Here is a 26,025-nt window from a genome sequence, read left to right on the forward strand (position 1 = left end):
AATTTATCAGTGTGATTGGAGAAATAGACCTGCCTCCCTGGACTAGATTAGAAATTAGGTCAAGTGCCTAGCACATGGTAGGTACTTAACAGATCAAAGCTATCATTACAGTTAATATATTAAATTCAAAAGGATGCCTAGGGCTTCCCTGGTGGCGCAGTGGTTGAGAATCTGCCTGCCAATGCAGGAGACGTGGGTTCGAGCCCTGGTCTGGGAAGATCCCACATGCCGCGGAGGAACTCGGCCCGAGAGCCACAATTACTGAGCCTGCGCGTCTGGAGCCTGTGCTCCGCAACGAGAGGCCGCGATAGTGAGAGGCCCGCGCACCGCGATGAAGAGTGGCCCCCGCTTGCCACAACTAGAGAAAGCCCTCGCACAGAAACGAAGACCCAACACAGCCATACATACATACATACATACATAAAAAAAAAAAAAAAAGGATGCCTAATACCATGGATAAATAAAATGTGGTATGTCCATACAATGGAATATTATTTGGCGATACAAAGGAATGAGGTATTGATACATGCTACCATATGCATGAACTTTGAAAACATTATGCTAAGTGAAAGAAGCCAGTCAGAAGAGACAGAATATAGTATGATTCCTTTCAGATAGAAAATAGGCAAATCTATAGAGGCAGAAAGTAGATCAGCTATTGCATAGGGCTGCGGGGAAGATTAGTGACTGCTAACGGTAAGGGGTTTCTTTCTAGGATGATAAAAATTTTCTAAACTTGATAATGGTGATGGTTGTACAACTCTGAATATACTAAAAACCATTAAGTTGTACACTTTAAATGGATGAATTGTGTGGTATATGGATTATATCTGAACAAAGCTGTTATTTAAAAAAAAAAAAAAGTACCTGGATTCCTCAGGAAGTGCAGAGAACAGCTGTATCCAGAGAGAGTCAAGGATGATTTCTGGGGAAGATAAGTGCGTGAGAGAAGCAGCCCATGTGTACAGCCCTCATTTCTGTCCCAAGAGCCTCCCTCCTGTACCCTCTTCCTCAAATGGAATCAACCGCTCTTTCAAACAAGGAAGCAAGCAACCCAGGGGTTTCACAAGTTTTGATTTCACACAGCCACAGGCTCCCAGTGCAACACTTCTCTCTGCTACCAGCCTCAGCAGAGAGGAACTCAGGCAAATCTGCCCCTGCTGCAGGCAGTGGCAGGCGGCGTCTTCCCTGGGGCAGGGGACAGTCCACCAGGAGGAGGAGGGCACCTGCTGTTCAAAGGACAGCGACAGTGTGAATCAGAAACTTTGTGTGACCACCTCCTTTAATCAGCCTCAATTTACAGATGAGCAAAGTTAGGCTCTGCGGGGCAAGTTACATCCAAGATCATCCAACTATTGCATTATGGAGCTGGTATTTAAACCCACGTCTGTCTGACTCCTAAGGTCACCTTCACATTCATTTTAGACATTACCTTTTCCCTTTTTTTTTTTTTGGCCGCGCCGTGTGGACCCTTGGCAGTGAAAGCATGGAGTCCTAAACACTGGACCGCCAGGGAATTCCTGACGTTACCTTTTCTTTACATTCATTCTTATGTAAGAAATAAATGGTTGTTGTAAAGCAGATCAGAAAATATAGAACTGCGTGGAAAAGAAATACCGCTGTTAATTGCAGCGCTCTGAGATACCATCGTGGCTAACAACAGTGGCATGTGTCCTCCCAGTGGTGCAGCTGTGTGTGTGGTGATGGAAACCATCTCATAGACTCTTCTTTACGTCATCAAATAGTTGTCAAAAACGTGACTGTGGGGTTTCCCTGGTGGCACAGTGGTTAAGAACCCGCCTGCCAATGCAGGAGACACGGGTTCAAGCCCTGGTCCGGGAAGATCCCATATGCCGCGGAGCAACAAACCCATGCGCCACAACTACTGAACCTGCGCTCTAGAGCCCGCGAGCCACAACTACTGAGCCTGCATGCCACAGCTACTGAAGCCTGCACGCCCAGAGCCTGTGCTCTACAACAAGAGAAGCCACCGCAACAAGAGAAGCCACCGCAATAAGAAGCCCGCGCACCGCAATGAAGAGTAGCCCCTGCTTGCCGCAACTAGAGAAAGCCTGCGCGCAAGACCCAACACAGCCAAAAATAAATAAATAAATAAATTTTAAAAAAACAAAAAAAACCAAAAACGTGACTGTGAACGGCTGCTTACAACCCCATCTTATGGCTGTGTCACTTGATCCCCCACTCCATCCTGGGTCTCCCCTCACACACGTCTTGGGACATTGTGGTTCCCCCTCCCTTTCTGTCCCCCCTCCCTTTCTGTCCCCCCTCTGCTGCCTGAGCAGGGGGTCTCAGATGACAGTGAACCGTGAGAGCAGCCTAGGGCAGGTCGAGAGTGTAAATAATAATAGAGCCAGAAGCGCCACCTTGGGAGTTTCTAGGGAATGACATCACATCCATTAATCTTCCCTTAATCTGGTGCTCACTGTTCTCCAGCCTGAAGGTATTGACTGCCCGCTTCCCAGGGGCTGTTGATCCTCTTCCCCTAATTCAAAGCTTGGGGTCCTAGCAGTTATGCCCCGGAGCTCCTTTTTCTTCCAGCCCCTCGGGGGATAGATGCTTCCCAAATGCACTGGGTGTGGCTCTGGGGCACAGCAGTGAGCCCCTCCTTTAACGTTCTTTGGGAAGAACACTTGCATCCAGGCTCCAAGGCACAGGCTCTGGTCCAGACTCCGGTCCTTTGTTGGCGATGAGGAGTTCACAGATGGGCCATGTCTGACCGCTCCTGGGTTCACTGCTGCCCACAGCGGGGCTGACTCACTGGCAGGGTCATTAAACCAGGAACGATGCTCAGGTCCCTCTGCGTTCCGTTTGCTGAGTCCAGTGTTACCTCCCAGGCCTGAAGGTGGACTCAAGCAGCAGGTGCATGGGGAAAGGCTCTGGGCTTCACAGACACTTACCAGCTGTGTGACCTCGAAGAATCCCTTAATCACACAGGGCCTCAGTTTCCTCACCTGTAACGAAGATAATAAGCAGTATGGGAGCTGGTTGGGAAGACTACAGAGGACTTTGGGGAATAAAAGGTAGAGGTACCTTGGGCTCGGCAGTTGGACTGTCCAAGACCAACTGCCAGCTCTTTACTATGCAAGCTCTGGGACTTAGGTTCGTGGTGCCTCAGTTTCTTCATCTGTAAAATGGGGATAACAATAGAACTACATCTTGGAGTTGTAAGGATTAAGCGAATTAATGAATTTAAAGCACTTCAAACATGATATCAACCGCCTGGGATGCGGCAGGCATGTGGTGCTGTGCCTGCTGTTGTCAGTAACATCTGTGATTCCCTGGGGGACGGGCAGAGTGAGGCGCTCCATTTGTTCAGGGCAGATACCACCCTGCAAGCATTTGCCCAAACTTGTTTCTGTCTAACAAAGCAGCACAGATTCTCTTGCATTGTTTCGAACGGGAAAACTTCAAGACGAAAAAATGGCTTTCTAATTATCCCAAATCTTAAGCCAAAGTCATTGAAAACTGTCAATCTTCATATTCAGTTTTTGCACTTTTCTTTGTTTCTTCAGTAGTCGATGCAGAAAATCTGTGAGCAGAGAACTGTCCATCACCAGGGATAGGGCTGTGTATTCCTTCTAGAGCCAGGGCCCAGAGGTGGCTGGGACCCAGGGAGGAGCGTGGACAGACAGCCCTGTCTCATGTCCTCAGGCTGTGTGTCCTTGAACCGGTAGTAGCCTCTCCCTTCAGGTGAGGATAAATGAGGCTCCACATGAAAAGCGCTTGGCCCTGGCACACAGTAGGTCCTGTAGTAATTTCTATTATATACACAATATCATGTTAAAGGTCAAGTGCATATTTTAAAATGGTTTTATTCTCCTTGCTTGGAATGCGTTCCATCCAACCCATCATTAACTCCTACAGTTCCTTCAGCTCTCAGCTCAGCTCTCCCTTCTTTCCTTTCCAGCCCGTTACCGAGTACAGATTTTCATTACACCAGGCACTTCTCTAGCATAGAGCTTGTCACAGTTGCAGTTTAACATACAGATTAAATAATAATAATAATAATAACGATGATGCAAGACTTCCATTAGGCTGGGAACTCCATGTGGGCAGTAACTGTATCTTTTATTGCCCCCTGTGTCCTCAGGGCTTTGCACCCTACCTGGCGCAGAATGGAGGTTCAAGAAATACTGGATGTAAGAGAGAGGCAGGGACTTCCCTGGTGGCACAGTGGTTAAAATCCACCTGCCAGTGCAGGGGACACGGATTTGATCCCTGGTCCGGGAAAATCCCACATGCTGTGGAGCAACTAAGCCCGTGAGCCACAACTACTGAGCCTGCGCTCTACAGCCCGCGGGCCACAACTACTGAGATCCCGTGCTGCAACTACTGAAGCCCATGCGCCTAGAGCCCGTGCTCCGCAACAAAGAGAAGCCACCACAGTGAGAAGCCCGCGCACCGCAACGAAGAGTAGTCCCTGCTCGCTGCAACTAGAGAAAGCCCGCATGCAGCAACGAAGACCCAACACAGCCAAAAATTTAAAAAAAAGAAAAGAAAAGAGAGAGAGACAGAAAGAGATAGAGACAAATACAGAGAGATAGAAGGAAGGAAGGAAAGATGGGAGGGAGGGAGGAAGAGGAAAGGAAAGGGAGAGAAGAGAAGAAGGGAAGGAAAGAGGGAAGGAATGAAAGAATGTTTGAAGGAAGGAAGGAGCCTCTTTAACCTTCCACCACCCTGAGATTTCCGTTCCCCACCCACAGGGACTTGCTTGTGGAAACTTCAGGGTGACTTGAGCCAGGAGGCTTTGGAGAAGTTTGGGGTATTTCTGGGAGTATCATGTTGGGGGAGGTGATGAAATAAAATTTATATTTTATGACAAGAAAGATTTAAACATAAAAACTTTCTCAGCCCATTTGGGCCTCCTCCCTCTCCTAATGAAGATGTGTGTTGTGCATCTGCATTAATCAGACCTCCTTAGGAGATAACATTCCTTCTTAATCTCACAAAGCGTCACAATTCCTTAGGAGATAACCTTCCTTCTTAATCTTGTAAGGGGTCACAATGACCCACGACCCACTACTCACTGTACGTGTAGATCTGGATTGTGTAAACTGTCAATAATACGTCATTTGACATATAACCCTTTGTCTCAAAAACTGATGTCATTGCTTTGATCCCTAACAGGTGGAACAGTCCTCAGAACTTTCTGAAAGACTGTCTCCTGGGTTATAACCCTCAGGTTGGCTCGAATAAAATTTTCCATTTCTGGGACTTCCCTGGTGTCCCGGTGGCTAAGACCCCACGCTCCCAGTGCAGGGGGCCCCGGTTCGATCCCTGGTCAGGGAACTAGATCCCACATGCCACAACTAAGAGTTCGCATGCTGCAACTAAAAAAAAGATCCCGCAGGCTGCAACTAAAAAGATCCCACATGCTGCAACTAAAAAGATCCTGCATGCCATAACTAAGACCCAATGCAGTCAAATAAATAAATATAAAAAAATAAAAATTTCTATTTTTTTCTTAGATTGACTATTGATTAATTTCTTTGTCAACAAGGGGATGGAAGGATGCATCCATCCTTAGCATCAGAATGCTGTCCCTCCACAGCTGGTCAAGAGAGGAGGTCTATCTGGGGGGAAGACCCTGAGGTACGCAAACCCTCTCCCACCGCAGGACCCCTCAGTCATCTCCAGGAGTCTTTCTGGGGCCTGACAGAAGCTGCTTCAGGGTTGGTGTGTGTGTCCAGCCTGGTGCTAGACCAGCAAACGTGAAAGCCCATTACGCCAATCACCATGACCAACTGCCTTTTCCACTCATTACCAAATCAGCGAGTCAGCTTACATCCATAGGCCCTCACTGCACGGGCACAAACTCCCCTGCTGTTTCTGTGAGACCCCAGTTCTGGGCTCTTCCCACCAACTGAACCTCCATCATGGCTCTGAGCTTCCAGCTGGGAGAGCAGAGCTATATTTCCAGGTGCTCAGGACCTGGCTCCTCTTGGTGGTGTCTGTGACTGGTCCCATGCAGTGTTGAGTACGTAGAAGATGCTCAGAAAATATCTGCTCATGAGAATTCTTTTTTTTCAAGTTCCGTCATTTGCCAGTACATGAAATTTGGACCATCACTTAACCTTTCTGAGCCTTGCTTTCTCTATTTCTAAAATGGGGAGAATATTTAGGATTGTTTGTTCAGGACCTACCATATGTCAGATCAGATTACTGTACAACCACCTTCTCAGTGAGTCCTCCCCAAACCCCGTGAGGTTCTCATCCTTAACTCAACTTGCAGATGGGCAGACAGAGAATGGGAGATGAGGCACCTGCCAAGCTCACGTGGTGGGCCAGCTCACGAGTGACAGAGCCAGGAACGGCCCCAGGATCCTCTGAATCCCAAGGAGCACATTCTTCATATTTCTTATATCATCACCTGCTAACTTACAGGGTTGCTTGAGTGCCACTCACATTGCTTTGAGCTAATTACTCACCACTATGGGGAAGTGAGGTGTGGAGGATAAGAGCTCAGGCTCTCCATTCAAATCCTGGCTTTGATGCTTACCTGGTAGGCAACGTCACCATCCTGAGCCTCAGTCTTTTTGTCTATAATTTACAGACGACAGTGGTACTTGTCTGATACAGCTGTTTAGAAGATTAAATGATATGGAACACTCAAAACACTTAGCACATAGAAAGTGCTTCCTGGGACTTCCCTGGCGGTCCAGTGGTTAAGACTCTGTGCTTCCACTGCAGGGGGGCAGGTTCCATCCCTTGTCAGGGAACTAAGATCCCACATGCCACACAGTGTGGCCAAAAATATTTAAAAGAGAAAAGAACGAAAGTGCTTCTTAAATGTTAGATGCTGCTGTTGTTATTGTTATTAAAATTCCTGCTTAAGATCTCGTTTCAGGGAGCATCTGCTCAACTCATCTTAAACAAAAATTTCTTTTCATCATCCATTCGCTTATTCAGCAAACGTGAATTGAGCCTTTGGCATGTTTCCAGGACACTGCAGGTACAAGCGATACACAGGTGAGAAAGGCAACGCTGCCAGTCTTCCGGGGAGACAGCAAGAAGACAGCTGCCGTGAGATGGGCTAGGGGCGGGGCTAGAGTTAAGCCCCAGGAGGTTCCTTTCTACTTCTGTCTGGGAGAATCAGGGCAGGCTTCCTGGAAGAGTTGATCTTTGGCTGAGACTTAGTAGAAGAGGAGGGTTAGCACAGTGGTTAGAGAGGAAAGGGCATTCTGGGCAGATGAAATGTTATCTGAGAGCTCACAGAATATTAGGGAAATAGCAGGGTGTTCAGTATGATTGGAGCAGAGTGGAGTGTGTGTGTGTGTGTGTGTGTGTGTGTGTGTGTGTGTGTGTGTTGGAGAGTTGAGGTTGTGGACCAGTGGCTCTCAACTAGGGGGCAAGTCTGCCCCCAAGGGGACATTTGGCAATATCTGGGGACATTTTTGATTGTCACAACTTGGGGGGCAGGTACTACTGACATCTAGAGGGTGAGGACATTGCTGCTAAACACCCAACACTGCACAGGGCATCCCCCTGCAACAAAGAATTATCCAGTTCCAAATGTCAATAGTGCTGAAGTTGAGGTAAGGAGGGGCCAGATCAGGAAGAAAGTATTTGCCCAAGAGCAAGAAGAAGTAATTGAAAAGTGTTTGTGTGATGAGCTCGGGGTTTTAGGAGCTCATTTTGGCAGCAGACAGACAATGTATCAGAGACGTGAGGGTGAGGGGTGGACTCCCTGGTGGTGCAGTGGTTAAGAACCCGCCTGCCAATACGGGGGACATGGGTTCGAGCCCTGGTCCTGGAAGATCCCTCATGCCACAGAGCAACTAAGCCCATGTGCCACAACTACTGAGCCTGCGCTCTAGAGCCCGCGAATCACAACTACTGAGCCCATGTGCACAAGTACTGAAGCCTGTGTGCCTAGAGCCCATGCTCTCCAAAAAGAGAAGCCACCGCAGTGAGAAGCCTGCACACCGCAACGAAGAGTAGTCCCCCCGCTCGCTGCAACTAGAGAAAGCCTGCGCACAGCTACGAAGACCCAACGCAGCCAAAAATAAAAAAAAACAAATAAATAAATAGATAAATTAAAAAAAAAAGAGAGATGGGGGAGGTTATGGTAAGAAGAGGAAGGGAAAGTGATTTGAGAGCCACTGAAGTGATCCAGGTGAAACGTGGTCAGCAGTTAGTTAGGAGAGCAGCGATGAAGGGGGGTTGGGTGGGTAGATGAGATGGGGAAGCAGGAGCACTGTGACTGAGAATGTGTGGGTGATGAGAAGATTGCGGAGGACGTGGCCCCAGAGTCCTGGCTTGGGGGTTTGGGTGCAAGGTGATGAGTTCTCCTGAGAAAGGGACCACGAGAATAGGAGCAGTTCTGTGTAGGTGTGTGTGCACGCGTGTATGTGATGAGTCAGTCTGACGTGTTGAATTCATAATGCGCATGGGACATCCAAGTTGGGAAGCTTATTTGGTGGCTGTATATGTGAGTCTGCAGTTGTGGACCAGACCTGGTGAGGAGCAGGTCTGGGGCTGGAGATGAAGATTTGGGAGTCATCAGTATATATTTCATAGCTTGAGATGTGGGGGTGGATGAGATAACCCATGGAGCGTGTGTAGAGCTAGGAAAGAAGGGCACCAAGAAACCAGGTGATGGCCAATATTTAAAATTCCAGAAGAGGAAGAGGAGCCCACTAGCAGAAACTGGGAAGGAATGGCTAGAGAAGTTGTTAAGAAAAGAGGCTGTTTTTAAGAAGGAGGAAGTAAAGAGGTATCAGGCACCACAGAGGTCAAATAAGACAAGAACTGAAGAATGTCTGTTGGGTTTGGCAATTAGGTGGTCAGTGGGGACCTTGGCAAGAGTAGTTTCCATGGAGCAATGCGGGGTGGGCAGAAACCAGATTATTATGGTGTAAGGAGTCGAGGGGGTTGAAGATCTGGCCAGCAAGTCTACACTGCTCATTGGAGGAGCTTGGCTTTGGCGCAGAGAAGCGAAGCCACCTCATTCTTTGACTTAACCTCCAGGAAACACCAATCGTCCATATCCTGGCTCAAATTCCAGCAGTACAGGGCCATGGTTTGGCTCCTAGAAGTGCCCCCTACTTCTCTCCTGCCTCTCCTATCCTGTCTGTCAATCCTTCAGAGCCCAGTCCAAGGAACACCTTTACAAGGAAGCCCCCTCTGCCTGCCCTTGCCCTTAATGTGACTCTGGTAGCACAGAAAATTGGTATCTTCTAGCAGGTGAAAGTTTTATCCTTCTAAGTGTCCACTCAATACAGTGCCTTGTTTTACTAAGAGGTTCATTTTGTTTGTCTTGCTTTATCAGCTACATGAAGCCTCCCTGAGATTAGAGATCACCTCTGAGTATTTACTGAATGAATGAATGTATGACCCAGTGCACAGAGCCTGGCCCACGATTGTGTCCATGGCAGGTGGGGCTCAGAAAGACACCTGTAGAATTGAAATTAATGGACTTCGACTTTAACTCAGCTGGACTTTCTCCAGGAAGTACATTTCAAGTTGATTAATCAACTAATTGAAAAACTCCTTCTATGATCTGGGTAGAGTTCTAGGCAGTGAGCAAGAAAGACGAGGTCCCTGTTTTCTTAGAACTTACTTCCTACTGGGAGAGACAGACAATAAACAAGAAACCAGTGAAGGAGCAAGATCGTATCACTTTGGCAAATGTTCTGATGGAAGTAAATGAATGATGTGCACCAGAGTAACTAGATATGCGAATGGGTTGGGTGGGGTTTTTAAAAAAAATTTAATTAATTAATTAATTAATTAATTACTTTTACTTTTGGCTGCGTTGGGTCTTCATTGCTGTGCGTGGGCTTTCTCTAGTTGTGGTGAGCAGGGGCTACTCTTCGTTGAACTGCACGGGCTTCTCATCGTGGTGGCTTCTCTTGTTGTGGAGCACGGGCTCTAGGTGCACGGGCTTCAGTAGTTGTGGCTTGTGGGCTCTAGAGCGCAGGCTCAGTAGTTGCAGCACAGGGGCTTAGTTGCTCTGTGGCAAGTAAAATCTTCCCTGACTAGGGCTCGAACCCGTGTCCCCTGCACTGGCAGGTGAATTCTTAACCACTGCGCCACCAGGGAAGTCCCCGGGGTGGGTTTCTTTAGAAAGAGTTCTCAGAGAAGAATTCTCTGAGGGGGCAACCTTGGAGCCGAGACCCACTAGAGGAGAAGCCAGTACCAAACTTTAGCTTGGCCAATGGAGCAGAAACCAGTATGACAAGGGTCACACACACCAGTGAGGTTGGACAAGTAGACAAGAGCCAGACCATGGAGGCCCTTGAAGGCAATGGTAATGAGTTTGGATGAATCGCTAGCAGAGAGGGAAGACACTGAATGGCAAGCATGGGGATGATGGGCTCGGATGTACGTTATCAAACGTTGGCAGCTTGGGCTAGGGAGGTGGCAGCAGAGATGGAGAGAAGTAGATAGTCTGGGGAAGTATTGAAGGTGGAAGTTGGGGTAGGGGGATGGGCACTGACTGCAAAGACATATTCCTTCTAACCTTGTTGTGTGTACACAGTCCCTGGGAGAGGAGATGCCTGGAGGCCAAGGGGGGTTATCTCACCAAGGGAGCAGGAAGAGCACTGAACTGGGAATCAGGGCATCTGAGTCCTCCATATCTTAGGCATGGAGACTGGACTGGGTCATCTCTAAAGGCCCTTCCAGCCCTAGCAGCCCGGCCCTTGGTCTATGTCAATTGTTGGGGCATCCAAATGGGGAAGTGTCAAAGGAGCTGTAAATCAAGGTTGATTTCACAGAGCAATGGCCCAGGTCTCTATCTTCTGGGCTGCTTACCCCTGGGATGATGTTAGTCCTTTCACCACCTCTTATCTGCCCCCAGGGAGATGTTGGCTAAGCCCAGGCAGCAGGCAGTTGATCAGCTCTGAAGTTCTGGCTCCTGCAGTTCGTTGCTTCTCTGAGGGCAGAACTTGGAGCTAGAAGAGGCTAACCAGCCCCTTATGGTCTGAGGGGAAGGGTGGTGGGACCTCTGGCTGGAATCAAACCTCTCTTTCTCCCTGTCCATATTTCCTGACCTTCTGTCCCTGGGTTCTTTAGAAGGTCCTCCAGCCCATTCCTTTGGGACACTCCCCTGTGCCAATCAATCCCCCACCATCAATTGCACCAACTGTAAATTTCATCCTGGGAAGGAAATGGGCCTCGAGGGTTGTATGTGTCTTCTATGCCACATAACAAATTGGCACAGATTTAGTGACTTCAAACAGCACACAGTTGTTAGCTCACAGTTCTGTAGGTCAGAAGTGTGGGCATGGCATGGCTGGATTTTTCTGCTCAGGGTCTCTCAAGGCTAAAATCAAGGTGTCGGCTGAGCTGTGTTCTCATCTAGAGTTCAGGGTCCTCTTCCAAGCTCACATGGTTGTGGTAAAATTCTGTTCCTTCTGCTGTTCCTGGCTGGTTGTCACATGGGGGCTGCTCCACATTCCTTGCCCTCCATCCTCAAAGCCAGCAATGGAGAACCTCCCTTGGGTTGAATCCTGCTCATGTTTGTAATCTCTGACTTCAGAAAGAGCCCAGTCACTTTAAAGGGCTTGCCTGATTAGATCAGACTCATCTGGGATAGTCTCCCTTTCATAAGGTCAACTGTGCTATATAATCTAACACAACCATAGGAGTAAACTCTACCCTATGTACCTATGTACAGTCCCAGGGATTACGCACCATGTGTGCATGGGAGTGGGAGAAGGCTCTTTGGGGACGTCTTAGAATTCTGCTGATTATGAGAGCCAAGGAGGACTTTTTTGGTGGAGAAGATTGGAGGTCATTCCTGGCAATTTGAGAACAAGTCATCCAGTAAAGTGAGAAGTCCCTTTCCTTTTGGGAGGACATAGAGCAATCTCATGGATGGTTTGAACACTCACCCTAGAAACATCACACCATATGTTGTCTATGATTGCAGAGTTCATGGCCCCTTGAATCCATTCATTGTTTCTAGGTTGATAAACCCTGGGGCAGGGTGTGGGGAGGGTGCAAGTGGAGATGAGGGCTGGGCAGTGTGAGTTGGGTATTTGGAGCTGCAGAGCTTTCTACCTTCAAGCTGCTCTGTGTTGGCCATGGGAAGGACATAAACCAGAGTTCCTTGGTATTGGCCACCTTCGCCAAGGTGACCTCTGCTCAGTGCCCTGTAGACACGTGTGCACATTTGTGGCAGGGCAGATGTCTCAGGGCCAGGTCTGCCCCTGGACAGACTGTACCAGGGCTACAGCAAGCTGTCCCATGAGCCTAAAGTTGGGATGAGTCCCTGAGAATGAGATCAGGAAAGATGAAATGCAGGGGTGGTCTGCTGGGATCCCCCGTGGGAGTGCTGATATGGAAATGGATGACGGAGTCTGTTTAGGGTCACCCAAGCTCTGTAGTAACTTTGGGGGTAGAAAGGGGGATTCCTAAGACTCAGAATCTTGCAGTGGTTGTCCAACACTTCTTGGGGGAAGAAGGCAGACCTGAGACTCAAAGGCACTGGGCCCCAAGACCTCCAGCTCTCTGCTTCCATTCAAAATTCAGGTATACTGAGCACACTGTAGCTTGGGATGCAGGAAGAGAACATGCTGATCAGAGGGCCCTAAGTGGGTCCCTTGCAGATATAGGTCAACCTAAATTATATCATTGGTACCAGATGTAGACATCGGTCTCTTGAGAACTTGATTAATGTGGGTCAGCCCAAAGACCTCAGTCACTTACACAAGTAGCTGTCATTTGTTGAGCAATAACTGAATGCCAGTTTCTGTGCTAAATGCTGTATCTGTTAGGGCTTTTAGTGGCAGCCAAAAGAAACTCTCCCTGGCTGATCTGAGAGAAAAACGAATTTATTAAAAAGAAATGGGGGACGTCCCTGGTGGCACAGTGGTTAACAATCTACCTGTCAATTCAGGGGACACGGGTTCGAGCCCTGGTCTGGGAAGATCCCACATGCTGTGGAGCAATTAAGCCCATGTGCTGCAACTACTGAGCCTGCGCTCTAGAGCCCGTGCTCCGCAGCAAGAGAAGCCACCGCAATGAGAAGCCCGCACACTGAAACGAAGAGTAGCCCCCGCTCGCGGCAACTAGAGAAAGCCTGCGGGTAGCAACGAAGACCCAACGCAGCCAAAAAATAAAAATAAAAATAAAAATAAGGAAATGGGATTGGGACTTCCCTGGTGGTGGTCCAGTGGTTAAGAATCTGCTTTCTAATGCAGGGGATGTGGGTTTGATACTAAGATTCCACATGGCCCGGGGCAACTAAGCCTGCGTGCTCTAGAGCCCGTGCGCCACAACTAGAGAGAAGCCCGTGTGCCGCAACGAAGAGCCCATGCACTGCAATGAAAGATCCCGCATGCCGCAACGAAGATCCTGTGTGCTGCAACTAAGACCTGATGCAGCCAAATAAATAAATAAATATTAAAAAAAAAAAAAAGGAAAGGGGGTAGATCATAAATTTGCAGGAAGGGCTTAGAGGACCAGACGTGGGGTCAAAGCCAGGCCACAGATCAGGTCTGGGGAAGACCCCACTGCTGCTGCTGAGATTCAGACCCTGTGGCTGGCACCCAGGGTGCTGTAGGGCTTGCACTCTGGGTCCATCCTCTAGCCCTATGGCCACTGCAACCCCAGAAGCTCAATCTCTCTTTTTTAAAAAATATTTTATTTATTTATTTATTTACTTTTGGCGGCGTTGGGTCTTAGTTGCAGCACTTAGGCTCTCTAGTTTTGGTGTGCGGGCTCAGTAGTTGCAGCGCGTGGGCTTTGTTGCCCCGTGGCATGTAGGATCTTAGTTTCCTGACCAGGGATTTAACCCACGTCCCCTACATTGGAAGGTGGATTATTATTATTATTATTATTATTTTAATAAATTTTATTTATTTATTTATTTTTTGGCTGCGTTGTGTCTTCGTTGCTGTGTGCGGGCTTTCTCTAGTTGGGGTGAGCGGGGGCTATTCTTTGTTGTGGTGCGCGGGCTTCTCATTATTGTGGCTTCTCTTGTTGTGGAGCATGGGCTCTAGGCGCGTAGGCTTCAGTAGTTGTGGCACGTGGGCTCAGTAGTTGTGGCATGCGGGCTCTAGAGCTCAGGCTTAGTAGTTGTGGTGCACGGGCTTAGTTGCTCCACGGCATGTGGGATCTTCCCGGACCAGGGCTCGAACCCGTGTCCCCTGCATTGGCAGGCAGATTCTTAACCACTGCGCCACCAGGGAAGCCCTGGAAGGTGGATTCTTAACCACTGGACCACCAGGGAGGTCCCCAGGAACTCAATCTCATCATTACTACCACCAGAGAGAGGTCTTCGTGGCCCCCAGTCTTTGGTCCCTAGCTCTATTTGAAGTCTTGAATGGATGCTTCTATTTGATGGAGCCTAGTTGTATGCCTTAGTTATGAAGGAAGCTGGGAATCTATTTGTCACATTAGTCTTCAATAATAAGAGACCTGGCCCCCACCAAGATCCATAGGAAATGGAATCCCAGAAGCCAGAAGGCAAGGAAGAGGCTGTGCAGCTCACGGCGTGTCTGCTACAAATGCGCTCATTCTTTCCCAGCGAGGCAGATGTTGTTACCCCCACTTTACGAACAACGACAATGAGGTACAGAGAGGTTAAGAAGCTTGTCCAGTGTCACACAGCTATTAAGTGGTAGAGTCTCAATTCAAACTTGGATTGTCTGATTCCAGAACCGACGCTCTCAGCCACCGCTCTATACCTCCACTGGATGTCGAGGAAATGGAATTTCTGTGTTCACTAAGCTGTGTATTTCAGACTGTGGATTGTATGACCTAAAGGAGAACTTCCCAGGACTTCCCTGGCGGTGCAGTGGTTAAGAATCCGCGCTTCCCCTGGAACTAAGATCCCGCAAGCGGCATGGTGCGGCCAAAACAAAGCCAGTGCCAAGCCACCCACTGGGCTCTAAGAGTCGGCTCCATCCCGTCCTTGTCTGCCTGTAATAGCTCTCTCCACGTACATGTAAAGTGGCCCTGCCGGGACGGCCCGGGATGGGGGTGAACAGAACGCAGCTCAGAGCTCCTGTCTTGGCTCTCGTTGAGTCATCCCCTTACTCCTGTGTCTGTCTCATTAAGTCAGTGGATACAGGAGAAGGATGTCTCCATCCTTGGCTCAAGGTGCGATGTACTGGTTCCCTGTTTTTCCCACCCTCTTCCAAGGTGCACACTATTGACTTTAGTTATAAAAGGACCCTGTCCTGTGCACATGCCAATGTCACGCCACTTGCACACCTTGTTCATGCCCTCCTTTCTACCCGGACCACCTGTTTCCTTCCCTTCTATTCACCACAAATCCATGCAGATGAGACTCAGCTCCTTGTTTTCCTAGAGCCTTACCCACACTCTTCCACTCTGGAATTTCTTCTGAATCAGCAGAGAGTGCCTCTTAGCTTGGGTCTTAACCCATCTCCTCTTGTTTTATCGGGATGTGTCTCCTCTTACCAGTTAGGTTGCGAGCAAATTGAGGGCAAGGATTATAATTGACTGTGTTTTGTCTCTACCTAGACAGCCTAGTTTTGACATACAACAGGCACATGGAAGGGAAGAGAAATTTGGTGCCAGAGAGAACTGGATTTGAATCCCAACTTATTTACCTGAGCAATTTGCTTAACTATTCATTCGTTTATTCATTCAACAATGTTTATTGCGGACCTACTATGTGCAGGCACTGTACTAGGCACCAAGGCTACAAAGGTGAGTAAACGGACATGGTCTCTGCTATCCAGGAACTTGTAGTCTAGGGAGGGAGATAGATGTTGACCCATTAACCAGATAATCTCACAAAAAACAGAGAATGACTAGCTCCAGAAAGCACTCTGAAGGACAAACACATGGAGTTTGATCCAATACAGGGAGGGGGTGTGGGGAGTGGGTTAGGAGCCGCGTGGAGCCTTGGTTTTCTCACCTGGACCACGGAGATATCACCCACCTAGCACACTAGGCTGTTGTAAGTGAGGTATTAGATGCAGTGCACAGAGGTTTAAAACGTGCAGTAAATGTTACCATAATGAAGGCTGGTACACTGGCCAATTGAGTGGCTAAGTTTTGAAGGAAAGTGGGGTTAGGCAGATGTGAGCATTTCCTGTGCTCAGACATCCCCAGGACAGTGATTCTCAGATACATTTTCCATCAGAGTCAGCTGGGAAGCTTTTTAAAAAGGCATACATCTGCCCTACACTCTAGATCTACTAGCCAATCAAAATTTCCCAAGGTGGGGTTTGTGTATTTTTTAAATTTTTATTTATTTATTTATTTATTTAGTCGCAGTAGGTGGGCTCCTTAGTTGTGGCATGTGAACTCTTAGTTGCAGCATGCATGTGGGATCTAATTCCCTGACCAGGGATCGAACCTGGGCCTCCTGCATTGGGAGCTCGGAATCTTAACCACTGCACCACCAGGAAAGTCCCTAGGGGTTTGTGTACTTTTAAGATCTTTAATAAGGTCTCTTGCAAAATTTCAGAGTGAATACACACATCATAACCATTGAAACATGCACAGCTATATAAAGAAGGAGAACAGCAATCTCCCTCCACTTTCTTCCCTCTCCTCCTTCTACTCTTGGAGGCCACCAAGGTAAGGAGGCTGGTGTGAATCCTGTTTAGCACACGAGCTCTACGGTCTGTGGTTATGTAAAGGAAACTCACAGATAGATACTCACATATGGTTTTTTTCTTTACAAAAGTATTCTCATACTAAATGTTTTTTCTGTATTTTGCTTTGCTTTTTTCACTTCACAGTACAGCATACACATCTCTTCAGGTTTACAGATATAGGTCCATATCTTCTTTAAAGAGTCACATTATATTCTGGGGAATTCCCTGGAGGTCCAGTGCTTCCACTGCTGGGGCCTGGGTTCGATCCCTGGTCAGGGAACTAAGATCCCACAAGCTGCGCAGCATGGCCAAAAAACAAACAAACAAACAAATGAGTCACATTATATTCTGTAGAATAGATGAGCCACATTTTATTCAATGCTCCACTGATGGATATGGGTTGTTTTGATTTCTGTAAATGGTAAAGCAATACCCAACTTTGTAAAAGTGTTTTTATTTATGGGTACTTTTATTTCCAAAGGATAATGTCCAAAAACTCAAATGGATCAAATGATCTATGCACTTTTTTTTTTGGCTGCCCCCTGAGGCATGTGGGCTCTTAGTTCCCCGACCAGGGATCAAACACCCACCCCCTGCAGTGGAAGCCCAGAGTATTAACTACTGGACCGCCAGGGAAGTCCTGATCTGTACACTTTTAATTTTAATAGATATTGACAGATGTGTTTCCAAAATATCTGTGGCAGTCACATCCCCCTCAGTAAAGCAGGAGAGCTGTGTATTTTGGAAAACTGCCTAGGAGATTCTGAAGTGCAGCCCAGGATAAGAACCACTGGCCCAGAGCAAGCCCAGAATGGCCCCCAGGTTCCTGAAAGGGGTGTCAGGAGAGAATGAATGGGCTCCCCAGAGATGTGAAGAAATGTTTCTTATCAGCTCTCCCGTCTCCCTCAGGCTGTGGGGCAAACCCTCCTGCCTCTGGAGAACTTCCTACAAAGCTCCTATATAAAACATCATTGTGAGATGGAGTGAAGAAGGACGGAGTTTGGGGTGTGCCTCAGGACCCAGGAAGACCTCTGGGCTAGTGAGTGCCTTGCCTGTTGCAGTGGAGCTGGTCCTAAGTAAATGTTCAATCTCCTGGGAGACGCTTGACTCAGGCTGAGAGGTTCCAGAAGGCTGGCTGGGACTGTGTGTGGCTCTCAGGTGTCAGCAGGGTCAAGACTTCTCAGCCTCAGCCTATCACGTTTCTTTTGAGGTCCGTGAAAGCTCTCCTTGGCTGGGGAAGGCAGAGCATGGAGGATATGAGCGTGTGTGTGGCTTTCTGAGCTTTGAAGAGGAGACATGCTTTCCAAGGGCTGCGAGTTCCTAAGAAGGCCAACGATCATCTTGTCTTGATCCTCTCTTTTTTCGTAGACTCTGAGGAGAACATTAAGTACAAAAAAAGAAAGGTAATACTCCCTTCTTCCCGTCCAAGCCCACAGGAAAGTCATGGTCTGCTTCACTCTATTCAGAAAGAGGTCTCAGTGTCCTAGAGCATCAGGGGCTGGGCACAGCACTAGCTTTTCCATCCCATCTTGACTACTATTCATGCTTCTTTTTCTTCACCTCCCTCTCAAGGTCCCCTAATGGTGTGGCTCTTGTGTATGTGTGTGTGTGTGTGTGTCCAACTCTGTTCTCCATTACAGGACAAAGCCAAAATGAAACTCCCCCTACTTCTGGCTCTTCTACTTGGGACAGTTTCAGCTTTTCATCTGAGTAAGTCTCCTTGGCCTTCAGCCTTTCTTTCTCTACTTGACTCCTTTCTATAGTTTATAGGGTCAGAGTCACATAGCCACCTTCCTCTCTGGCCATCCCCAATTTCAGGATCTCTGCACAGAAAGGAGCGGGGACTCTAGAGCTGGAGTTGAAGGGATTCCTCAGGGCATCTGCATGTCTGCAGTCTTGGTTCTACTGTGACGTTCTCAATGTTGTCCTTTCTGCAAGATGCAAACGATGATCAAATGATCACTTCTTTTACTTTGAGTTCACCGAGTGTACTGTGCTAAGCGTTTTCTATGCATTATCTCCTTTAATCCTCATACCATCCCCATGAGGTATGTGGTGTGGTATTCCCATATCACAAACGAAGAACTAAAGCTAGTAGATGATGGAACCAGAACAAAACCCAAAACTGCCTGACTCTTAAGTTCATGCCCTTAACCACCAGGACCGCATGTGGGAGGTTGGCTTCTCCTGGGGTGGGGTGGGCTCTGTTCCAGGTTCCTCTCTATCCAGGGCTCAGCTTGCAAATGCCTGGGACCAGGAGGGAGCTGTCCGTGGTTCTGGGGAGGAACAGGGGAAGATGTGAAGGAGGGACACTTGGCCTTTCTTCTTGCCAGGAACTGAAATGTCCAACATCGAGAGCCCCTTGGGGGATGACACCCTGCCTCAGGTTGGGCAGGTGCCAGAAAGTGAGACAAAGGAGGTCCCTGTGGAGGAGTAGATGCTGCTAGAGGAAGAGGAAGATGGGTGGGGCCTCTGGAAGTGAAGATGCCCACAGGGAAGAGGGGGCTGTTGAGTCCATCTCAGCCTTGGATGATGTAGACAGGGACCTTCAGTGTCCTAAGGATGAGCACACAGTAAAACTGGAGGGCATCCCTGGATGCAAGACCTGCCGCTTCCTCCTGGTGAGGAGCCCCTGAATTTTATTCATGCTCAGGTGAGTGGCCAGTGGCTGAGGCTGAGGCCCAGGGTGGGTATGGGGAGCAGGTATCTCCAGCCTCTGTGTCACTGGTCATTTTCTGCCCTGAGGACCCTGGGGGTGTTAGCAGAGGCTGAGACCCGCAGAGGTGTTGGGGGTAAGAGGTGAGGGTCATGTGGAAACAGAAGTTGCATCTTAATCTCCAGCCTTCAAATGTCTGTGGGGCTGGGGGGTGGAGGGTGAGTTTTGGAGACTTAGACACCCAGGATTAAGGTGATGTGAATTCCTGTGGGACGGGCACTCCATTCTTCCTCTTTCATTCTGCCCTGCAGTTAACTTGCCAGAGGTGCTACCGGGGGAGACTCATCTCCATCCACAACTGCAGCCTTAATTACCAGATCCAGTGCTTAGTCAAACAGATCAACCAGGGCCAAGTCTGGATTGGAGGCCAGGTCACCGGCTGGGTAAGAGGGGTCCCAGCTCTCAGTGGGGAGCACCTCCTGACCCCAGCCCATGTTCAACTTGCTGCAGATTTGTCTGTGCTTCTCCTCTACAATCCCCTGAAGAACTGGGGATAGATGGACACCTGGGCGAGACAACAAAGGGGCTGCCTAGGCATCGGGAACAGTGAAGCATTTAGAATCAGGATGTTTAGGTGCGAGTTCTGCTCAGTCTCTGACTGTCTATAGGACCTGGGCAAGACCGTGAGCCTTGTTCCTCATCTGTAGGATGGGGTTGGAACTCCTGCCCTACCTCTTGTTAGAGCCAGAAGGATGGGGCTGTCACTGGAATGCATAGAATGTGATGGTGACAATCACTGTGAATCTACATTTCAGTTGACCAGGACTGTGTCCATTGTGGTCCAGCAGTCCTTTAAGGGCCAATGCCTGGTGGGCAGCGGGAGGGTCAGGCAGGGATAGTCGCAGCTCTGCCTACCTGCTTTCCCTTTGCCCGTGTCCCAGCCCACCTCTTTCCCTCTTGCCTCCCCTAGGGTCGCTGCACACGCTTTCGCTGGCTTGACAGCACTCCCTGGAATTTTGCATACTGGGCTGCTGGCCAGCCCTGGGGCAGTGCTGCTAGATGTGTGACCCCGTGCACCAGAGGTGAGGTGGTGGGAGTGGGGGTGAATAATGGCAAGGCCTGGGAGGGAGGAGGCTCCAGGAAGGGCCAGACCCTCCAAAGGAGAGGCCTCCTGGCTCTTCAGACTCATCTCCACTGAGGTGTGGGGTAGGGAGAGGGGAAGGCCCTACTGGGGCTGAGTCAGGGAGAACAAGAGGCTGAGACCCCTTCCTGTTGCGTCTTCACAGGAGGCCAGTGGCGTCGAGCTCACTGTGGCGTGGGTCTCGCGTTCATCTGTTCCTACCGAGCTGGATCTTCCTGGGTAACCTCCTCCCATCCCCTCCCCTCCAGCCCCCAGCAAGAAAACTGTTTTCCTGAAACTGATTTCTTTTTCTTCCAATCATTGATCTACTCTGCTTAGCCCCACCCATGAGCTTTCTGCCATACGTGGACCACACCTCCCCACCCTACTGTCTTTCATAAAAAGGGACAGAAGTTATCACTCCCAAGGAGGATGGAGCATGGGGTGGGGTCTGTGTGGCCCTCTTGGAGACAGAGGAATGGGCTCAGGTGGCTCTTTTCATAGGACACCCAATTACTGGGCTCGTGCATTGCAGGTGCTGCCAGGACCCCACGCATCTCTCTCCAAACTTTCGAGGTGAACTCTCAATGTACTGTGTTTGCATCTCCATGTCTGAGGGCCTTTTCTCCCTCTCCCACAAAAAACTGTGGTTGCCTTAATGTGCCAGGATATTAACATGTCCCTGGGAACAGCCCACAACTCTCAGGAGTGGGTGTATGAGTACCCCAGTCCTTTGCCCCCTCAAGTGGAATAATTCTGGGGCAGGTATCGGGCACTGCTTCCCAGGGTTTCGCAGTGGGATTAACTTCCAGTTATCCACTGAGGTACCTGGCTTTATAACGCACATCTTATTGGCTGTCTTCTCTCCCCCATATGAACTCTCCTCTTCCCTACTACTGCCCCAGTACCTCCCATATAAACTACTTGCACTCAAATCCTTGCCTCAGGGTCTGTTTCCGGGGAGTCTCAACATAGGACAAACTGCTATATGTCCAACTCTATGTAAACTTTGGGAATATGACAAGACACAGCTCCCTGCCATTCGGGAAGGTACAGATGTTTGTAATACAAGCACAACATCATCTACTAATTGTTACCGCTTACTGTGCACCCACAAAGTACCCCCTGCTGTGGCAGGCATCTTACAAAGATGACCTTGTTTGATCAGTAATTATTATCCCATTGTACAGAACCAGGCTCAGAGAAGCTATGACCTGTTTTTTTACCCAAGGCTGAACATCTAAATGTGACCCGTGCTGTGATTTAAGTATCTCCAGAGCATGTTCTTTCAACCATTAAGATTTCATGTCTGGAAGTGTTGGCTGCTTCCAGGACATGATCATATGGGGACAGAGCACAGAGGGGAGGCACGAGAGACTCATCTACCCTTGGGTTCATCTTGGGGCATTGGATTCCAACCCAGCTGGAGATGAGGGAGTCCCAATCAGAGGTGAGGAAGGAAGGCATTCTGAACCCTCCCTCTGATGGGGAGGTGAGCAGAAAGTAAGGCATCAATGCTCCGAAGCCCTTTTCCTCCAGGACTCCACAAATTCTCAGAAGTACAGATGGCCCCAGGGATTCCATTCTATCTGGTGGCCCAGACAGAAGAGGCTACTTATTCAAGGTTGCACAGGAAGTTGAAAAAGACAGAAATCACACTGAGGTCCTTTGTAACTGCTGTTCTCTTGATTTCAGAGACGGTGGAAATCTGACACACTTTTACGAGTTCAGCCCTGTGCCGGGTGCCGTGGAGGATGCAGTGGGAGCAGAACTTTCCCTCCTTGCCCTCATGGACTCTGTATTCTGGTGTGAGGAGGCATTGCTTCTCTTTATTCCAGTACTACTAATAAAGAGTAACAAAATCCCTCATTTCATTGTTTATTGATCTTTATTGGAGTATAGCTGCTTTACAACGGTGTGTGAGTTTCTGCTGTACAGCGAAGTGAATCGGTCATACGTATACACACATCCCCTCTTTTTTAAAACCCCTCATGTATTAAGCACTAAATAGGTGCCAGGGTCTGTACCAAGAGACTTTGTGCTCAGGTGGGACCTTGTTTTATGCCTCACAAATCTCTCCTGTTGGCGGTGGTTTGTGACCGAAGTGTGACTTCCGGTCCACAAAGGTCTCCTTTGGGGGATTAATGTCAAGAAGGGGGCATGAAGGAGGCATTTGGGCTACTGGTAACATTCTGTATCTTGACCTGGCCTGGGTTATGTGGGTGCATTCCCTCCGTGACCACGCCTCAAGCAGTCCACGCTACAGTACACATTACAGGATGCATGTTAAAGATGCATCCTCAAGAAAAGCTTTAAATGAAATAAGAGGACTGGCCTTATGTCCCCAAATAAGGGCTTGTGTGGTATTTTTCCTGTCCAAAATCATGCTAAATAAGCTCTGGGAAACTCAGCTCGTGTCTTTACAATGGTACCCCTAGCGTTCCTTACAGCATCATGCGGTACCCAGAGCAGGAGCTCAACCAGCTCTCAGTGCTTGCTTGTTGATTAGGGTCACAGTTCAGTCTCAGTTTCCTGACAAGGGCTACCCGCAACTCCACGTGCCAGGTACTCTTCTGAGGGCTTTACTGGAGCTGATCTCATTCGAGGTAGGTCCTGTCATTAGCCTCAGTTTATGGATGGGAAAACTGAGACCCAGAGGGGCTGACTCTGGAATGGTGATTCCATTCTATCAATACATCACACTATGCTGCCCTCTGCATAATGTGGGGCTGGATGGAAATTTGAGACGAGAGGCAGAGTTTGAAACCCCTATGAATATAGATGCAAACAGTAAGCCAGAGAGTTGGCGTTTCATGGATGCTGAAAAGGTGGGCACCATTGGCTAGTCTGGGACTAACACATTTGGGTGAATCAAAGAAAGCAAGGATGTAGGAGTCAAACAGACTAGGGTCAGACATGCCACTTCTAACTAGTTGTGTGGGCTTGGGCAAGTTATTTCACCTCTCTGAGCTTTTGTGGTAGGTCTGCGGACTGGGATGGCAGTGTCTAATTGGCAGAATGATTGTAAAGATTAAGTAAGTAGGATAATGGATGTGAAAGCCTTAATGAAGCATAGTGTTTGGACTGTGGTGGACCTTCAAAAATGTCATTTCCGGACTTCCCTGGCGGCCCAGTGGTTAAGACTCCGCGCTTCCACTGCGAGGGGCGTGGGTTCAATCCCTGATTGGGGAACTAAAATCCTGCATGCTTCACGGCGCAGCCAAAAAAAAAAAGTTATTTCCAGTTTTACATCAGACATCACCGTGGTGACTGAGGAGGGCCCTGAAGTCCCTGGGGTGTCTTTGCCCAAGGTCAACTCCGGGCAGGGGCAGGCCAGACAGATGGGAGGCCAGTCAGAGGAAGTAGAGGGAAGGCAGGCGTGGGGTAGCTAAGGAGCCGAAAGGTCTTGGTTTAGGCCTGTCTCTGACTTGTTGTGTAATCTTGGGTAACTTATTTAAGCTCTCTGAGATGCTGTTTCCTAATGTGCAATACAGGGACGTTTCAATGAAACAATGCTTGTAAAGCTTATCGTGGTGCTGGCTAACGGGAGTAGCTGACCTTATTGGTCAGCCCAACCGCTGAGTGAAATGAGGCCCCTGGCCTGGGCCCCAGGACTGGGGAGAATAATGGGGAGGGGAGCTAGCTTTCCACCCCTCCCCAGCTAGGGAAGTCTCTGGCTTGAACTCTGGAGACCAGAGTTTTGGGCCCTGGAATTAGCCAATCAACCCTCAAGTCAGGTAGATAAGCTGAGGGTTGCGTCTGTTGGGCCAGGGAGATAACGGCCGATACCGTTATTCTGCCCGTTGGGCCAGGGAGATAATGGCCAATACCGTTATTCTGCATTCAGGCCCAGAAGTGACCTCTCAGATGCTTCTCCACTTGTAGGTCCCCTGAGAGAGCAGAGGAGTGGAAGGAATCCAGGCCTTTTCACCCTCTGGGTGACGTGTCCCTGATGCCCTGAGCACTGGAGGACTGGGCTGGAATCCGAGGAACAAACATGCACTGCCCAGCTAGGATATCACAGAGCAGAGTCACCCACCCTGACAGGGCCACGAGCTCTTGGCAGTGATGTCTGGCAAAATCAAGGCTCAGCACTTGCTGGCCTCTCCTTGGATTGCAGTGAATGTGGCTGGAACTTGATTGATTAATATTTTGACGTTTTGTTCATCATGGTAGCTTGACATCGATTCTGATTTTTAAGAAAGATTGCATTAAATATTTGTTTACCTTGACTACTGAGTCCTTTAGTGTCCCCTTAAGTTTTGCAACTGAGGCAAGTGCCTTCTTCCCCTTAGTCCTGACCTTGGTCGTGACAGAGGGCTGGTGGGAGATGGGGAGTCGGGGTGGTGCGGGGAGGCTGGCCCACAGAGCATCTGAATGACTCTGCGTGAAGGTTTCCATTCCAGCTCCTGCCTCCCCGCCAGAAAGATACACCTCAAGGTTGGACAAAATAGCATGTTCTAGATCAGTGATCCTCAACAGGGGTACTTTTTCTTTCCAGAGGACATTTGAAAAAGTGTGGAGACATTTCTGAGTGATATGATTTGGGGAGGCACGATTGACATCTAGTGGGTAGAGACCCAGAGATGCTGCTAAACTTTCTACAAGACACAGGACAGCCCCTCCCCCAACCTTCAACAAAGAATGATTTGACTCCAAATAGTAATAGTGCAAGGGTTGAGAAACTTGATCTAGAGCCACAGCATAAAGGAAAGAGCATAAGTTTTTCACATATTAAAGATAAAAAAGAGATGGAGAGGGAGAAGGAGAGTGAGAGAGAGGAAGAGAGTGAAGGAGGGAGGGTGGGAGAGAGAGAGAGAGAGAGATGGGGTGGGTAGAGAATGTTGGGAGCCCCAAAGACTTAGAAATCCCAGTTCCCCCACTTCCTGCATAACCTTGGCAAGTCACTTTCCCTCTCTGTATCTCATTTTTCACATCTGTGCAGCAGGGCTAATCATACATTCTCATGGGACTGAGGTTAGGAAGGTGGGGATTCAAGGATGCAATGCACATAAAGTACTTGGTCTAGATAAGAGCTCAGGAGGGCTGAGGCTGCCCTTCATCTCCTACCTCCTCTCCTGTGGTCTCCCTCTCCCTGGGATTCTCCACTTCATTTGCTGGAATATTGACTGGAGGAAGGCTTCTCCTGGGGCTAAAGAGTATTGTTCAGACTGGGACCCTCTAGGGGTGCTGATAATCATGCCTGGACAGTAGTCATCTGGGGCTTTCTCGAGCATACTAGGGTGTTTGGGCACCTACATATGGCAGGAGGCAGGTCCCTGAAGTCCCAGCAGAGAGCAGGGCCCAAGGGTGGGAGGACTGAGCTAACCTCTTATCAGCTCCACTGTCCCGCCCCCTAGCCCAAGCCTGGGGCAATCGTCCTGGCTTTTTCCCACTTCCCCAGAAGCCCAGTATAAGGGTTGCCTCTGGGACCCAGCAGCCAGAGGCACTGAGAGTGGAGGCTCCAGACTCTGGGGAGGTAAGTGCTCCCTCGGCTGCCCGGGAAGGAGAGGTCCAGGGCTGGGGGAAGCAAGACCCTATATGGCAAACACCCTGGAGGCCTGTCCTTAGGACCATAATGGCCACTATCCTTCCCCTTTCACCCCCAGTGTGAGTGAAATTGGCCCTGAATGTGAGCAGACCTGTTCCCATGGCAGCTAGCATCTGAGCTAAGTGCTGTCCCAGGGAGCAATGATGGA

General features: G+C 49.0%; 1 protein-coding gene across 1 annotated transcript; it reads left to right on the forward strand.

Moving 5' to 3' along the window:
* The first annotated feature begins 18,202 nt into the window (after positions 1-18,202).
* On the forward strand, positions 18,203-25,944 carry PRG2 (proteoglycan 2, pro eosinophil major basic protein). Its single transcript, XM_057552499.1, is given in 7 exon segments — positions 18,203-18,260; positions 18,884-19,020; positions 19,022-19,171; positions 19,518-19,649; positions 20,177-20,288; positions 25,687-25,805; positions 25,936-25,944. Coding segments are annotated over 7 exon segments (717 nt in total).
* Positions 25,945-26,025: the final 81 nt, after the last annotated feature.

The sequence above is a fragment of the Balaenoptera acutorostrata genome, chromosome 9 (assembly GCF_949987535.1).
Source record: "Balaenoptera acutorostrata chromosome 9, mBalAcu1.1, whole genome shotgun sequence".
NCBI classification, from domain to species: Eukaryota; Metazoa; Chordata; class Mammalia; order Artiodactyla; family Balaenopteridae; genus Balaenoptera; species Balaenoptera acutorostrata.